Genomic DNA, 17,122 nt, shown 5'->3' on the forward strand with positions numbered 1-17,122 from the left:
CGTCTGGACGACTTATTTTCAAGTCGTCTAAACAGACGACTTGCGAGGGGTAGAAACGTAAAAAAATTCCATTTTTTTGTTTGGTCACAAGGGGATAGTTGTAATTTCAATAGTCTTTTAGATTACTTTTGCTTTTGACCCAAATTGGGGTATTGTTTTGGGTTTGACTCCAAGTTTTGAGTCACACTTGGCAATTCTCCCTACTTAGTAAGAAATCATAACACTAGAAAGTCTACACCCGTAGACTTTCTAACTATTGAACTATTATGATACAAATCTAATATAAACCTTTCACGAGTATCAAAGTAAAAAAAAAAAAAAGTAAAGAAGAGAAAGAGAGACCTTGAAACCATGGCTGCAAAAGCTCCAGCCCATAGATGCTTGGTGGTGTTGAGAGCAGCTCCTGATCCTAGGCTTGAGACTTATTATCCGAGATCCGCTCCGGATCCGCTCAGAAAATAGGATATCCGGGGTGTCCGGATCTGAATCCGGATAGTAAAATCTTGGATCCGTCCAAACCGAATCCGGATCCGGATATTTTAATTTTTAGGTCTGGATATCCGGATCCGGATCTGTATTTTTAAAACACATTAAATTTTTAAATTTCATTAATATTTATATTTGATATATTAATATTTATACATGAATTAATCTTATAATCTTATATTTTAGTTTTTACAATAGTATAGATATATATAAATATATTTATAAATATTTAATTTATCTATTATATTAAAAATAATAGTTTTTTAAAAAAAAATATTATTTTTAATTATTTTTACGGATCCGGATCCGGATATCCACGGATAATTGAATATCGAGACGGATATCCGAAATCCGGATATCCGGAAACCATGAATCCGGATCCGGATATTAAATTCACGGATCCGGATCCGGGTACCTTGAATTTTCCGGATATCTGGATCCGTCCGAGGCCTAGGATGATCCATTCTCCTTAACGCTAATCTTCTTCCCACCAGCTTCTTGGATCAACACAGAGTCTTTCAAGTTTCAACTGAAGAGACTTATAGCCGTTTTGACCACTATACCCTTCACTTTCTTCTTCCTTAATAGATAAACTGACTGACAGAAACATAGGTCCTTTGGTCCTGTCTCGTCTCCTAAGCTTAAAAAAACTCGACTTTCCGACAAACCGCATTGAACTGACTGTGCAGTTCTTACAGGGAGCGAACGAGACAGACGAGGAAGGAACAGAGAATGGTCGGGAAACGATTCTCCGTGATCTAATGATTCTGATCTGATTGTGTCAGCAAGACATCGATCAAGGCCACAAATTTTTACTGAGTTTCAATTAGAAAGCCTTCTCAAGCTTCAAGCTTAAGATTTCATCTATGTCACTGCTCACTACTACCATTGTTCTAGGAGGAAGAGAATATTAGGTGGTGCCTTTTTCCGGTGACGATGGAAATATTGTTGACACGTCATCACTCGTTTTCTATGGTTTAATGGGTCTAATATTATGGGCCGAACTTAGGCTTCCAGCCCGTTAGTATCCGCTTTGCACAGTTCACAATACCATGAGAACTGAGAGAAAGGACATGGAATCAAAGAGCTAAATATTGATAGAGAACATAAAACTTCGATTCAGATCGTTACATAGACTCGTTCCATGTATTAAACTATGGATGTAATAATAAAAATTCAGAGATGTGGATGAAGTTGAGATTGAGCCTTCAAGCTCGCTCAGCTTGATCCCCAGACTTGCGTTAAGTGAATCAAAACTTCCTATCAAGTACGAGAATATGATGCCTTTTTTCAAAAAAAAAAGAAGTACGAGAATATAGAATGGAAGACAGTTCGAGAGAGAGGAAAGCGTAGCTGTCGAGACCGTGGCTCCTATCACTAGTCATTATCTTTATTACCATTGAAAGAGTATCTAGTCTCTACCTTTGTTTCATTGGTTTGGGATTTAATATTTCAGGAAGCTTGTTTCGTGTAAATTTTTTCCGGTCGGTTTTATTCTTATAATAGTTCATATTTTAATTTGAAAACTTTTAATCAAAACAAAAATAATAATAAAAAAATAATAATAAAAATTCTTCTAGATGGTCCAAAAATCACTTTCACTTTGATATTCAGTTAGCAGCTAACTTGTGAATGGAGAAGATGGAAATGTTCAAACAAATCCTGGAGGCTTCATAATTCAGAATTTGAACGTCGCTTGATGAATCCGAATCTTTTAGTCTTGAGTATTTGTATGATTGTATCACAGATATGATTGTATCGCAGCTTGTTCTGTTTGACTTGATTATTCAGACTATATTTGATTAGTAAGGTTAGGTGGTATTTATAAAGTAACTGAGACTCCGTGGCCCAATGGATAAGGCGCTGGTCTACGAAACCAGAGATTTTGGGTTCAATGCCTAGCGGAGTCGCTTCTCTTTTTGTTTTTATATAAAATATTAAAAATAATTAAAAAATAAAAATATATATAATGTTTTTAATTATTTCTATGTATAATATTACAAAATTTACATAAAATTTATATATACTATTATAAAAATGAAAATATATTACATAAAATTAATTTTTATACATAGATATTACTATTTTTGAAATAGTTATTAATAAAACTTACGGATCCGAATATCCGGACTAAAAAATTAAGATATCGGGATCCGGATCCGGCTTTGACGGATCTAACATTTTACTATCCGGATCCGAATTCGGTCTTCTTCCGGATATCCGGATTTTTGGATCGGATCCGAGTCGAATCTAATCCGGATCTTATAAAAATCTCAGGCTTACATGTATGGCATCTTAACTTTTTCTCTTCTTCATATTAAATTAGTTTAATCTAATTTGAGTAGACGAAATAACTGCTCCCCTTTCAGGCGTCAGCTTTACAGCCAAACAGAACTACATGCAAAGTTAAAAAAATGAAAATCTCGTTTTTGAAATATTAATACATATCAACTCCATTAAGTAAAGCGTTACTCATCATCATCAGCATCAGCATCGTATACGGTATATCTTTATTTTATACCAATACTAATAGTTAAGAGAATGGTTAAAAAATGTGTTGGCTCAATTATTTAAATAGTTACTTGTATATAATATAGTAAGTTATTTTATACGCGACTAGAATCCTGATGTTTAGTACTCTTAGAAGTTGGATTATTTTTGAAAGAATTTCGGAGAAATTTCAATTTTACCACAAATTTTATATTATTTTATAAATTTATTTTTTAAGTATAATTATTTTCATAAATATCTTAAGTTTGTCATTAAAAAGAACTAAATGAAACCGCTTAAATTATTTAAGGATAATTTATATAAAAAATATAAAAGTTTATAAACTCAACTCTACCGCTAAATAAATCCTAAAAACAATATTTAAACCGTAAATCTAAATGTTTAAATATTTTTGATTGAATGTATTCTGAAAATTGGTATCAAATTATAATATGCAGATAGTTTTCTAATTACAGCCTTTTTTGAGAAACTTTCTTTCTGAAATTATGATTGCTTGTGGATCAGTTTATACTTAGCTTGATTCATTTTCATTAAACCCAAATTTGAATTGCTTACTATTTATTAGTTTTTAAAAATATACAGATATAAGTGTCATAAAATAAGGCATTCCTCTTTTTTTTTCAAGCAAAATATAAGCTATTATTAGAAAACTTTCTGCATATTGGATTATTTAAATTATTCTTAAATGCTTTTAAATTACTTTCTTACTTCATAAATAACTCCCTTTACATTATTTAAGTCAGAAGACGTGCCTCTGCATTGCATCCATTACAACTACAGACAACGAAAAGACAGAGAGAGAGAGAGATCAAGTCTGAACCCAACAATGGCGTCTCTCAAAGTCCCTACCAACGTTCCTCTTCCCGAGGAAGACGCCGAGCAACTCCACAAGGCTTTTGCAGGTTTGTCTATCTTTCTGTCGATAGATTACTTTGGTGACTATGGATGATTTACTTAGATCTTGTGTACTATTTTCTCTATGATCCACTTCTTACACTGATCTATTCTGTTCTTAAATTACAAGATCAGGATCGTATCTGTGCATCTACTCATGATAACTTTGTTTTCCAAATGTTGTTTTTGGTTTTGGTATGAAACACAGGATGGGGTACCAACGAGAAGCTGATCATATCAATCCTAGCTCACAGGACCTCAGCACAACGCAGCTTAATCCGCAGCGCTTATGCCGCTGCATACAATGAGGATCTCCTCAAGGCCTTAGACAAAGAGCTTTCTAGTGACTTTGAGGTTATATATAATTACCCTCTCTTTTAAGATTATACTAGATTTTGACCGGATTTGTTTCTTTTTAAAATTTTGGTCAAATTTTGTTAATTGAAAGATTATGTATTTTTTATATATTTTTATGAATTTATTCGGTTAGAAAAAAACGATACAAAGATGGAATTATATTAAATGATGTGGAATATAATTGGATTGGAAAATTGTTGAAAATAAGAATATCTTTTTAGTTAAAATAATTTTAAAAAGCAGTGGCATACTATTGTAATTAACTTTAAAAAGCAATGACATAATCCTATTAGAGATTATGCTTTAATAGTCTAAATTGTATTTTTCTCTATTAACTGCATAATAAATATTATTACTTCATATGGCTAATTACATATAATTACAATATATTTCCACAAAATTCAAATCATCATCATCATTATTAAGAGCATGAGAATGAGTGTACTAAAACAACAACGTAAATAACCATTACTCATGTTTTTTTGTTCTATCTAACATTTTATATTATTATATTGGACTTAAATAAAGAGAATGCGTGTGTTTGTCAGAATCTTACAATTAAAATGAGGAGTATATTTTTTTACTTACAACATAAAGGCAATAACGAAAATAGAAATTAGAAATTTATAAATTGATTGCATAGAATATCAAAATATGGCAAATTAGTTGGTTAGCTAGATTATAGGAAGTAGTAGTTTTAATTTTAACTAAATAAGAAAAATACAATAAATATTTTAGAGTTATTAATTACTTCAGTGGCATATGATTGTAAATAAATTATAAGTTTAAGGGTTAATTCTTATTTGTACTTCTGTTTTAATAGTATAGATAGATAGATTGGGAACATATGATATTTGAAAAGATTTTTGATATTTTAATAAGTAAAATGTATTTCGTATTTTTAGATAAACTTTAATTATATCAAAACTGTGTTAGCTTATTATATTTTATAATTGATTAAATAGTTATTAATTTATAATTTTAATGATATTTTAAAATAAAAAGTAATTTTATGTGATTTTACCTAATTTATTTTTGAAACGGATAGAGTAATACTAATTAGGTTGTTTTTTTTTAACAGCGAGTTGTCATGTTGTGGACTCTTGATCCAGCGGAGAGAGATGCTTTCCTTGCTAAAGAATCTACCAAAATGTTCACCAAGAACAATTGGGTTCTTGTTGAAATCGCATGCACTAGGTCTCCTCTTGATCTTTTCAAGGTCAAACAAGCTTACCAAGCACGTTACAAGAAATCTCTCGAAGAAGATGTTGCGCAACACACATCTGGTGACCTTCGTAAGGTATATTATATTCTATTGAACGAGTCTGCTTGATTGTTTGGGGTTAATGACGTTTTGTCCTTTGTTGTAGCTCTTGCTTCCTCTTGTTAGTACTTTTAGGTACGAAGGAGATGAGGTGAACATGAGGCTTGCAAGATCTGAAGCTAAGTTACTTCACGAGAAGGTCTCAGAGAAAGCTTTTAGCGATGATGACTTCATCAGAATCTTGACAACAAGAAGCAAAGCACAGCTCGGTGCAACTCTTAACCACTACAATAATGAGTACGGAAACGCCATTAACAAGGTAAAACTTAAACGGACTAATAAAATTAAGTATCCAGGCTCAGTTAGCAAAAACCCAGTTAATAATTAATATATAATATTTTATAATGATTATTTAATATAAATATGAAAAAATTATGATAATAGTTCCATCAAAAATATAAAAAATACTAGTTCAGACCGCTTATATGTGTCGAGTTTTGCAGCACTTGAAAGAAGATTCAGATGATGAGTACCTGAAGCTACTAAGAGCTGCAATCACGTGTTTGACATACCCTGAGAAGCATTTTGAGAAGGTTTTGCGTCTAGCAATTAACAAAATGGGGACTGATGAGTGGGCACTAACCCGAGTTGTGACTACACGAACTGAAGTTGACATGGAACGTATCAAAGAGGAATATCAACGAAGGAACAGCATTCCTTTGCACCATGCCGTCGCTAAAGACACTTCTGGTGATTATGAGGATATGCTTGTTTCTCTTCTCGGACATGGAGATGTTTGAAACTGGTTTAGTTTCCGTGTTCCTCCCTTTTATGCTTTAATTGGTTTGTTTTGAATAAAAGTACCGTGAAACTGGTTTCTGTTACTATCTTTCAATGTTATTTGAGTTTGTTTCATCAATGCAATCTAGAGCAAAATCTTCGTAATCTAAGCAAGTGCAGCTTCCCCAATCTCTACAGCACACGCAAAGCTTCTCCAGTCTCTTCTCTTTCTTTTTGATCAACCTCTTCTCTATGTCTGATGCTTGGACCTTTAAATATACTAGATTTTTTCTCCGCGCGTAGCGCGGATTATGTCATTATTTTTTATATTTAAAAATAGTTTAGATTATTTCACACTAAAAATTTCATAAAATCTGCAAAACAAAAAAAGTTGACAATATTTTAATATTTTTTCGTTTTCGTTTTCATTCTTTCGATGAATTTTACTATATTTTGTATTTTGATGCATTTATTATTTATATACATATGATTTTAGTTTTTAAATTATTCCTTTTTAAAGTAGTTAAATAAACTTCATTTCAGATAAATATATTAATATTTGTTATAAATGTATTGTATTTCAGAAATATTTTACTATATTTTTGATAAATATTTGAATGATAATAGTTTTTATTATTAATGAAATTTACTCAATTAAATCTTTAAATCTAGAAGCAGTATTCTTATGTCTTTTTGCTATTTACTATAATATATCTCAACATAAGCGCATTCTATTTTAAGTTATTTCATAAATGTATGTTAGATACATTACAATGATGCATATGGAAAACATATTGTACATTTGGTATTATGTAGAAGTCAACATAGCCTTTCAGTTTTGTTTGTAAAAGCAAGAACCAAGTTAATACTATCTAACTTTTGTAAAAACTTCTCAAAAATATCAAAACTATTCAAATGATCTGGGGTGATATATCTAAAAGTTAATATTTACACAAAGTAAAGAAAAAAGGTGAAAAAGATAAAGATATCACTACAAATATGCAGAAAAACCTGAAAATCCTAATTTACTTCACAACGAAGTGGTTACCCCGAGTACATTATTGAAGGTATATCGGTATCCAAAATATTTTTAGAGTACTTATGATATAATATCACAATATTAGTATAAGCAAAAGAAATGAACCTAGTATGTGGCCTCAATGAAATATGTGTATATTCAATGGTCATTTTTTTTTTTAAATAGAGTATTTTATAATATAGTTGGACTCTATTTCAAAAGTACTTTATGATGAACAATAAAAAAATGGATTGATCTAGTTATAGAACAAAATCACCTTTTACACTATTATAGAGTGGAAAATAGAGTGCAATTATAGCATTTTACTCTAAATTTTATTTCAAAATATAAGATAGAGTAAAGTTGGAAATGCTTAAAACGGGAAGGAAACTTACTGCAACGATATACTGAGTACCTACGTTTAACACTGATCGAATTGTTTTCTTAGAGCAGGTTGGTGAGTCATTAGAAATATCTACCTTTCTTCTTACGACTCATCGTTATGTTTCTCTTTTTTGTATATGTGTGTTCTTTTAAGTACTATTAGAAACTGGTATGTGCTACACACTGATTATTATATAAAATATTACTATTATTATTGTAATGCTAAAACAAAATGAAGTTGAATTTTCAATACAACATTTCAACTGACTTGATGTATGTAAAAATAATGGATTACATTATTGCAAAGCATATTTAAACTGAAGAAATACCTAGTTTTCTAAAAGACTTTGATGAAGCCTATAAATAAGAATTATTCATTGTAGGGATTAGAGTGTATCTAACTTTTCTCTTCACTTATATCGTCTAAATGGTAGAAACTTAAATGATATGAGAGGATAAAAAAAAGAAGTGATATAGATTTATATGAACCTATAATTCTTAAGAATATTAGATATCTTAAATCATCTTGTAACGAAAAACACTTTAGGTAAATCTCAATACAGTTTTTCCCCAACCTGTTAGAACCACTGATGGGTAGACCACTTAGGTTTTTGGGGATGGTTCTTTTACAGTATGTAGTTGGGATTGGGAGATCTCCTATACGGTAGCAACAAATATCCACTTGCTCTGTTTTCTTTTGTTTATGAGTATTTGACTGGTGTGTTTTGTTCTTGAAGCCACTTTCATGTCGTAGGTTCAGACAAAAGAAGTCTCAGTCACAATAAATTTACTATTTATCAGAATCCTACAAAATTTGAAAATGTGGTCATTACTTCTGTATGTTAAACTCTAATTGGGTGATATCAACGAAAAAATAAAACATACAGCGAAAAAAAAGAAATAAAACTATAACATTTTTACTAAAATAGAAGAAAGAAAGATGAGATACTTGGTAACTCGGTCACCTCGAAAGACTTTGCAATCACCTGAGGATTATCAAACAATATCCATATTAGAATAAGGTCTATGAATCATAAAAGCATCCTACAAATCTGTGAGAAGTCTGTGAAACCTCATAGAATACATAAAGAAAATAATATTTCAGTTGCACGTTTGGTTACCCTCTGCATGTGAGCCCTCTGCATGTGAAAACAGATTAAAAAAAAATTATTCACCCATATGTGGTATCAGTGCATGCGTAGGAGAAAATAAAGGTAAAAGTATAGAAACTACTCCACAAAATTACAAATATCAAATGATCAAAGTTTTTCTTCCAGTCACTACGACTAAGCCATGAGAGAACAATCAAATGCTTAAAATTACCATGGTTCTGTAGGATGCAGATCCAGAGACTTAACTCTCTCAAACCTTTGAGCTAATCCTTTCTGATCCAAAAAAATTAATATATAGTGAATCATTAAACACAGCTTAAGAACATAGTGAATCTCCAAAATACAACATGGATATAGCAAAACAATACCTTCACTGATCAAGATCTTTTATTCCCATTCGATCGTTGAAGGAGGCTTTGATGTAATGTCTCGAACCACATGACAGTTTACTCCTTGCATACTCCTTGTGCTCAAAATTGGAGCATGCAAAATCATCACCAATCTCAATACAGATTCGTGTTTGCGTTTACACAACTAAACCAAGCAAACAGGAAGGCCACCAGTGATACACTGATACGTAACGCACTGAAGACAAATACTTTTTATCCTAAGAATCAATATACTTTTTGTCTATATTTGATGGAGACATGAAAGTTACATCACAGATAGTGAAGAAACGTTTAAACATGTATGAGACACACGAAATATATATATATATATATATATATATATATATATATATATTTGAGTTTTAGATACTCGAATACATAAAACAAACAGTCATAAAGTCCTCAAATATAAAAATACTCACAATAACTGAATTGACCAACCTTAAATATTCACATCAACAAAGCAGTAAGTCGAATGGTCAAACGGGTTCTATATGGATCGGTAATAAGGAAAGTAAGAAGTTTACCAATTTGCAGTCATTCCGTCTTGGCTTGTAACTGTGCGATGAAAAATTTAAGTTTAAATTAGTTAACTATATGTTTCTTTTTTGTTAAAGTTAATCAAAAGCTTATAAATGTCTTTTACCCTTGATGAATCAAAGAGAACCGTCTCATTAGTATTACAAACATGATGAGCACTACAAAGCAATGATATAAATTCTAGATCATTGCTGGAGACAACAAAGTGGCCATGGGTTGTTTTCTTAATAAAATTTGGTAAGACAAAACGCCAACGGAATATTAGTTAACCTGAAGTTTGAACACAATTTAGAACCACAAAACTTTTCAACACAATCTGATTAAGACATCACTGACCAGTCGCAAACCTTCGATAATCATACGTTTTTTTGCTTGGTCGATAAGTTTGTGGGGGCAAGTACCTGAAATAAAAATTCTCTTTTTTGTTAGCTAAACATTCTAAACACTTTGATCGCCACAGACGTCAAAAACGTCAGAATCCCCTCCGAACCGGTCTTCGCTCTTCTCGTCATGTGCACAACCTGCTATAATTTCGGTACACGTCTTGACTCCGCCGCGTTAACCCTCTCTACCGCTCCATCCGTCTATTAACTTCATAATCAAATCCCAAATTAGAATTCCAGACAACCAAAGGACGGGAAGAAAACACTAATCTTACTTACCTTGTTGTTACTAAAAGTAATATAGAGCTAAAGGCGAAGTCACATGTTAGGGGATGGACGATTTGCCTTCCGGTTGATTGGAAGCCATTGTTATGATCCGTTTGTGTTGAAAAGCGGAGAAGTGGGGCTTGAATGGATAATGGATTCATAAGGTTATATAGAAGAGGGAGGGGAAGAAGAACAATGATGGGATTATGTTGAGGATTCAATGCTTTGGGGAAGTAATTGATTGTCGCAGTAAGAATGTGCGTAACAACTGTGGACGGTCGATTTAGCAATCTTATAGCTGAGTTTTTTTCGGCTTAATTTTAATTATAGGGTCGGAAATATAGAATAAAGAATGTATAATTATTAGTTGGATATGACCCAATGAAAATGATGATCTCCGATTGGTTGGAATTTCCATGCTGATGTGTACACTCTCTCTTTTCACCATATTCCTCTTTTAGTATTGTAAGATAATATACGTTAGCTTTCAAATAAATATTCATTATAGTGTTGTATAACACACATGGGTGGATCAGATTCAGATCATGGTTTGGTGCGCATATCCTCTTAGATCCAATGAAACTCAACTCTTGTGTTATGTAATACGATGATCTGTACAATGTATGATCTTCTAAATCAAGATCTTATCTAGAATCAAACTCCAAAATCTTTTAACTGGACCCACAATTTTTTTTTAATTTAGATGTTATGGTATGTGTCATAGAATCACTGATAATACTACACCAGAAAAGGTGTTATACAATATAAGGACATTCAAAAGTTCACTGATACTATACCGCATTTTATTTTATTCTAATGATTATACCAGTTAAATATTCTTGTAGGTGGTAAATGGTAACTATGTGCATGAGGATCTAACCCCAAAAAATAAAGTCTGTTTGCATGACTGATGATATAGCATAATCAGGACTATGGTATCGATATGGACTTTGGACAATTACTCGAAAGGCTACATGGAAAAAGACATTGTAACCTCATGCGTGTAGGCCCGTTTTCAGTTGGCCCATTATTTCCCCCACCTTTCTGTTCTGGCAGAGTCTTGTTTCAACTTTCAAGTGTTCAGTTTTTGTTTTTTGGCAAAACTCTATGAACTACCAAACATTATTGAATTTAAAATATTATGAAAATACTCAAGTTAAAACTACAGAAGTTTCTAATACCATTAGAAAAGAAAATTTATGTGTTACATTAATCTAACTTACACATTTGAATATTTGATTACCTAGAGGAAAAAGAAGAAGTAAAAACAAGGAAACAAAATGAAAAAAATTACTTAATGAATTTCGAATAATCGTAAACAATTGACAACAACTATAAACAGTATTTTTTTTTTTTTTTGGAAACGATAAGAAATTCATTAAACCAGAAGAAAGTTCAGTGCAAAAATGAGGGAAGAAATAAAGTGTTCATTGCAAGTGCATCAGCTGCATAATTAAGATCTCTACGGATAAAAAATGAACAAAGGAAAAATAGGAGGATAGAGACTAGAGATTTCTACCGGATAAGAAATGTTAGACTAGAAGCAAATTTAAAAAAATTGGCCACTTTTCTGAAATATGAACCTAGGTTTGCGGACAAAGAGAATTAGTGCCATTAAGATTTTATTACTACTAGATCAAAGAATTTTTTTGAAAATATGTGGCCGAAATTGTTCTTATTATTAAGTAACCGGAAGCAACGGCTTCCTTGGTGCCACCGGATATTCTTTGAAGTTGGTATAATAAATATGTAACAAAAATATCATATTTTGTGCTTTTAATTTCTTTTGATCCTTTTAAAACTTATACGATTGCTTCTCTACTTGAGCCACCTTGAATTGAACCCATAAGGTGGACCTAAGCCTTTTAACCAAATGAGCTACAAACCTACAAAATCTGGCTATACGGTTGCTTTAGTTTATCTAAGAACACAAAAACGAGTACGTTTAATGTATGCCCTCATAATACGAAATCGGGTATCGCCCAAAACATTAATATAAATGTAAAGTATTCAATATTGAACAGATTGTTATCTCTAGTAAATGGATATTAAAACTGAAATATTTATATAGGAATATACATATAAACCATTACAACAACCATAAGATTATTATTTATTTGTAGTGTTTAAATATTGAAGAATTTAGCCGGCCAACTGGAATTTCCACTTTAAAAAGAGACAAATCTTTTAGTTTTCGTCATACAAGATTCGATACATTTAATTACATAATTTCACATCTCTATCATAAATTATATTTCCTAATACCATCAAAGAATCGGTCCATCTACGTCTGATATTATAAAAGATTAATACGTTTATTTATTTCCTCTTTTTAATTAATTTTATATAACAAGCAGTAGACCATCTGAATATACATTAACAATGATATTACATATACGCAATACAAAGACAATTCACACGAAAATCAACTTCAATTTACTCTACATCTCATAAGTTATCATGCTTATTATCGATCACACAATCATTTCGTCTCATTTTAGATTTTCTGTTATATTTTAGCTCTATTATTCTTATATACAAAACCCAGACATATTGATTTCACTCGCAACGAAAAATTATTATTATTATTATTTAGATGATACATAATCGATCAAATACGAACGGTTTTCTTGAATGCTCTAACGCCATTTTTCACTTTCCTCTCATCAAGCTTAATTTGCTTCTCTCTGCACTCTAAGCTACAAAATGCATTGTCCCCTCTACAAAAACATTACAATATAACATGTTCATATTAGATAAAATAATTTCATTAAACCAATAACATATAAAGATATACAAAACATTAATATAAAAATATTTGAAGGGTTGGTTTAGAAGCATAGAAATCGTACCTATACATATAAATGTCACGACGATGGCATAGATTTCGATTGCAGAGGCTACAAGTCCTCAAGAAGTCATCATCGTTATTAGTAGCCATCATCACCGTCGGATTATGATGATGTTGATGCATGGTTAGATGATCAGACGGCTGAGATGCATGGTCATAGATCGTGGCTATATCGTCTGTGATCATTAGCATGCTTGTTGTTCTCTTAATCAAAGAGCCATGACGCTTTCCCAGAACCATTATCTCTCTCTCTCTCTCTAAGAAGAAGAAGAAGAAGAAGAAGAAGTGTGAAGTGATGGGAAGAAGAAGCAAAGGGGAGAATGAAGAAAAGAAAACACGAGATATTTAAAAGAAAAAAAGCAAAAGAATCTAACAACAGAGATAATATTGTTTTATTTTTATAACATTTCTACAATTATTTTTTCTAATCATAACTATTTTTGTATGTATAGAAATTCATATTGGTGTAACCGTGTGTAAGTAACGAACAGAGGACACAAATCATATAAAAGAGTTAACTAAGACAATCAAACTTCATAATAAAATTAATTTTCATACCCGTTTTTGTCCCACTAATCATTCAATCACACCCGTAAATTATTCAATCAACACCCAATAATATTAAATGTTACAAATAACCAAAACTTTAATGAATTTTTATAACATTTAAATAAAAGATGTAATTCAAGTTCGGTCTGGTTTGGTATAGAGCTGGTCTATAGTGTACCGTACTATTCAAATCAAACATGTAAACATGCGGGTTTTCTTTACATTTGTCAAATTAACCGCTGACCAAATCACAATCACATGGATGGTCTAGTGGTAGGTGGCCTACGGAAATATCTAAGTTCAAAGCAACTCCCACGATACTAAACTTGTGTGGCCACACATATATGAAGCCATGCTTTAAACTTCAATAAAAATTCATCCTTGAATCGCACCATTTATGGATTAATCTGGGTGTTTAGGATATTTCTAAGATTAAACAAAAAAACTGCTAACCAAATCGTAACTATACTCAACAATGTAATTATACAAACCGAGTTGTATTGAGTTGGACTGATTATGGCAACTTCCCAAATTTATGTACAACTTTATAAAAGCAAGAATATTAACCAAAATGTAAGAACATGATATCATAAGCATTAGGAACAAGACAAAAGTTAGTGTGGAAATGTAAATGGATTAGTGCGTCACCAATGTCCAAAAACTTTTCGACGCATCAGCCTCATTATTATTAGCTGCAGTGTCTATTTCCCCAAATATCAATTTTCTCTCCTCTCACACCTTGTTTTTTGTTTTTAACGAATTGTTGGAGAAAATAATATCATTAGATAGATACTCGAGTTTGAGTGCACTATAGTGTATATGATCTTTAAGAAAACAACTCTACAATATGCACCACTTTAAAAGTTTGAGTTTGAGTGCACTATAAAACTGTTTTCTGTTTTGAAAGATTTTATTACTCTATTGTATTACTAAATATTTTTTTTTGAAACACAACTTCATTAAATTAAAAACAGAGTAGTTAGGTGAGGGGATGAACATCCTCATTCATTACAAGACTAAGCTTAGCTAAATTATCAGCAATAGTATTTTTCTCTCGTTCGATCCAATCAAACGAGATCGAATCACATTCTGTTGCCATACTCAGTATGTCGGATACAGGTCCAAAAATGTATGGCCAAGGGGTCTTCTTCTTGATGCAGGAAATCAACTCTTTGGAATCCGATTCACACCTGATTTTGTTGATTCCGAGTTCCTTACATTTGAAAAGAGCTGCTCGCATAGCTGCGATTCCGCAATTAAAGGCGAGAAAATATGGGCTTCAGTGCTTGAGAAAGTCGACAGACCAGATCTCTCAGAGATAGTCCATCCCAAACCTGTAGTAGTTGAGGATTCCTTCCAAGCAGCATCCGATCTTACAAGAATCTGGTCGACGGGGTTCTGTGGGGGTAACTCTGTTTTCCTCTGTTTTCCCGCTACCATAAGCTGGCTGTTTTGCCACTCTCTAGCTGTTTCAATCGTAGTGGACATGACTTCCACAGGAGAGAGAGTCCGTTCATTGAAAACTAGCTTGTTTCGGCTTGTCCATAAAGCCCAGATGATCCAGGGAGCTATGCTTTTTCATGTGATACCACACGGTGGTACGGTTTCTCTTACGGCGTTCCAGTGGTCCGGAAAATCTATCCCTCCGCTGTAATCAATGGTGCTCGTGGCAGGGGCCAAGGGCCAGACCTCATGTGCAAAGCTACATTGGAAAAACAGACAAAGGATAGATTCATCATAACCACATCTTTTGCAAATTGGTTGAACGTTTATGTGTCGCTCCACCAATCTGGACCCAACAGGGAGGGCTCTCTTCAAGGCTTTCCACACTAGCATCTTGACTTTTGGAGTTGTTGGTAAGTTCCAAACGCTCTGATTCTAGTCAATATTAATTTCCATCGGTTCTGGCTCTTCATCTCTTGTCATAACAAAATTATAGCCTGACTTTGTTGTGTATTATCCATCTTTTGTTCCCATCCAAAACAGTTTATCTGGAATCCCAACTCTGCTTGGTTTTATCTTGACGATTTGATCTTCATATATCGGTCATATTCTCCGGATCTTCTCAATATCCCACTCATTGACGCCTTGCTGGAACAGGTTCGCCACTTTAAACTCGCTAGATAGCTGTTGTCGGTCCTATTGGCCTCTGCTGGGTAGATAGGTTCAGCCAAGGGTCTTCCCATAGCTTGATAGTTTTTCCATCATCAACTAACCATCTCACATTGTCAATTAGTAGGTCTCGGCCAATTAGGACACTCCTCCATCCATGAGAGATTTTTGATCTTGTCTTGCATTCCAGTAGGTTCCCTGACGCACAATACTTCCCTAGAAGCGTTCTTTCTAGCAGACTGTTTGGTTTATTGATGATCTTCCAGCTTAATTTTGCATCATTAAATTGTTGGAAATCTCTAAAACCCAAACCTCCTCTCTTTTTCGGTCGGATTAGCTTAGGCCACGAAATCCAAGCCATTTTCTTTTTCCCGGAACGATCATCCCACCAAAAACGTGTCACCGCAGATTGGATATGTTTGCACAAAGACATTGGTAGTTTGTGATATCTTGCATATTCACATTGTTTTATCCATTTATTCATGTGCATTTTCATCATATAGATTAGGATTAAGCCATATCTAGGTTGCATTTTGCATACATATGTCTCTATCAGGTATTGGAGTACCACATGGAGTTCCTGGAAACACTTGGGTGCATTTGGAGCTCAAAGGAGGTGATTAGAGTGATCTTTGGACGAGCACTGCCTGGAGCGACCAGCCCAGAGCGACTATCTCAAGTCACTCCAGCCAGAGCGACCCACTGAGGTCGCTCCCGAAGGCCAGAGCGACCTCTCGGAGCGACATGCCGAGGTCGCTCCGCTTCTATTATTGGGTCGATTTTCTATTTTACTTAAGGGCCTTTTGGTCATTTCATGATGCACGTTTTTATTTTCTAAACCTATGTTTTAATACTCTGTAAGCCACCAGGAGGAGATTATCTTTTGATCTATTGAGAAATACACAAAATCTCTCTTGAGAAGTTCATCTCTTGGATTTTGATTGTTATGTTCTTGTGTTATTGTTGATTTCTTATCTATTTCTCTACATGATTAATCTGAAATCCAATATGGGTTTAAGAGGAATCATGGAGATTAGTGAGTAATCACCTTTTGAATTCATGGGTTAGGGAGATTAAGGGTGATTAGGTTAGTTCTAGGATGTTTTAGTGTAGATCATTCTTGTTCCTTGCTAGTAGAGTATTCATAATGCATCTTCTGAGTTGGCCACTCAAAAGTCGATCAATAGGCATTTCCCACCCGAAAGGTGTTTGATGAAATGCCTGA

At 33.0% G+C, this 17,122-nt stretch overlaps 3 protein-coding genes and 1 non-coding gene across 4 annotated transcripts in view; 2 read left to right on the forward strand and 2 right to left on the reverse strand.

Annotated features, from left to right (window-relative positions):
- The window catches only part of LOC106324588 (probable mitochondrial adenine nucleotide transporter BTL3), a gene marked incomplete at its 5' end in the record, with an annotated part of 10,596 nt that extends 9,585 nt beyond the window's left edge, over positions 1–1,011 (reverse strand). Inside the window, 2 exon segments of the mRNA XM_013762527.1 lie at positions 343–409; positions 948–1,011. Coding sequence (XP_013617981.1) covers positions 343–409; positions 948–1,011 — 131 coding nt within the window.
- A 1,312-nt stretch (positions 1,012–2,323) lies between these two features.
- TRNAR-ACG lies at positions 2,324–2,396 on the forward strand. The gene has a single exon. It is a non-coding gene; the product is annotated as a tRNA-Arg (tRNA).
- A 1,363-nt stretch (positions 2,397–3,759) lies between these two features.
- On the forward strand, positions 3,760–6,426 carry LOC106326808 (annexin D2). The gene is made up of 5 exons (XM_013764729.1): positions 3,760–3,899; positions 4,100–4,245; positions 5,330–5,548; positions 5,619–5,831; positions 6,016–6,426. Exons 1-5 carry the CDS (start codon positions 3,824–3,826, stop codon positions 6,310–6,312), a joined length of 951 nt encoding a protein of 316 aa, XP_013620183.1. The 5' UTR covers positions 3,760–3,823; the 3' UTR covers positions 6,313–6,426.
- A 6,300-nt stretch (positions 6,427–12,726) lies between these two features.
- LOC106326812 lies at positions 12,727–13,543 on the reverse strand. The gene is made up of 2 exons (XM_013764737.1): positions 13,238–13,543; positions 12,727–13,105 (listed from the first exon to the last, which is right to left on the reverse strand). The coding sequence occupies exons 1-2, from the start codon at positions 13,474–13,476 to the stop codon at positions 12,997–12,999; spliced, it is 348 nt and encodes a 115-aa protein (XP_013620191.1). The 5' UTR covers positions 13,477–13,543; the 3' UTR covers positions 12,727–12,996.
- Between the last annotated feature and the right edge of the window lie 3,579 nt (positions 13,544–17,122).

The sequence above is a fragment of the Brassica oleracea genome, chromosome C2 (assembly GCF_000695525.1).
Source record: "Brassica oleracea var. oleracea cultivar TO1000 chromosome C2, BOL, whole genome shotgun sequence".
Taxonomy (NCBI): domain Eukaryota; kingdom Viridiplantae; phylum Streptophyta; class Magnoliopsida; order Brassicales; family Brassicaceae; genus Brassica; species Brassica oleracea.

What these genes read in the sequence shown, in the direction of transcription:
- LOC106326808 (XM_013764729.1), top strand. Translation starts at nt 3,824, where the DNA reads ATGGCGTCTCTCAAAGTCCCTACCAACGTTCCTCTTCCCGAGGAAGAC. An exon ending in ACTCCACAAGGCTTTTGCAG is followed by an intron (nt 3,900 to 4,099) that starts GTTTGTCTATCT and finishes TATGAAACACAG; the next exon opens with GATGGGGTACCAACGAGAAG. An exon ending in AGCTTTCTAGTGACTTTGAG is followed by an intron (nt 4,246 to 5,329) that starts GTTATATATAAT and finishes TTTTTTTAACAG; the next exon opens with CGAGTTGTCATGTTGTGGAC.
- LOC106326812 (XM_013764737.1), bottom strand. Translation starts at nt 13,476, where the DNA reads ATGGTTCTGGGAAAGCGTCATGGCTCTTTGATTAAGAGAACAACAAGC. An exon ending in CGTGACATTTATATGTATAG is followed by an intron (nt 13,106 to 13,237) that starts GTACGATTTCTA and finishes ATGTTTTTGTAG; the next exon opens with AGGGGACAATGCATTTTGTA.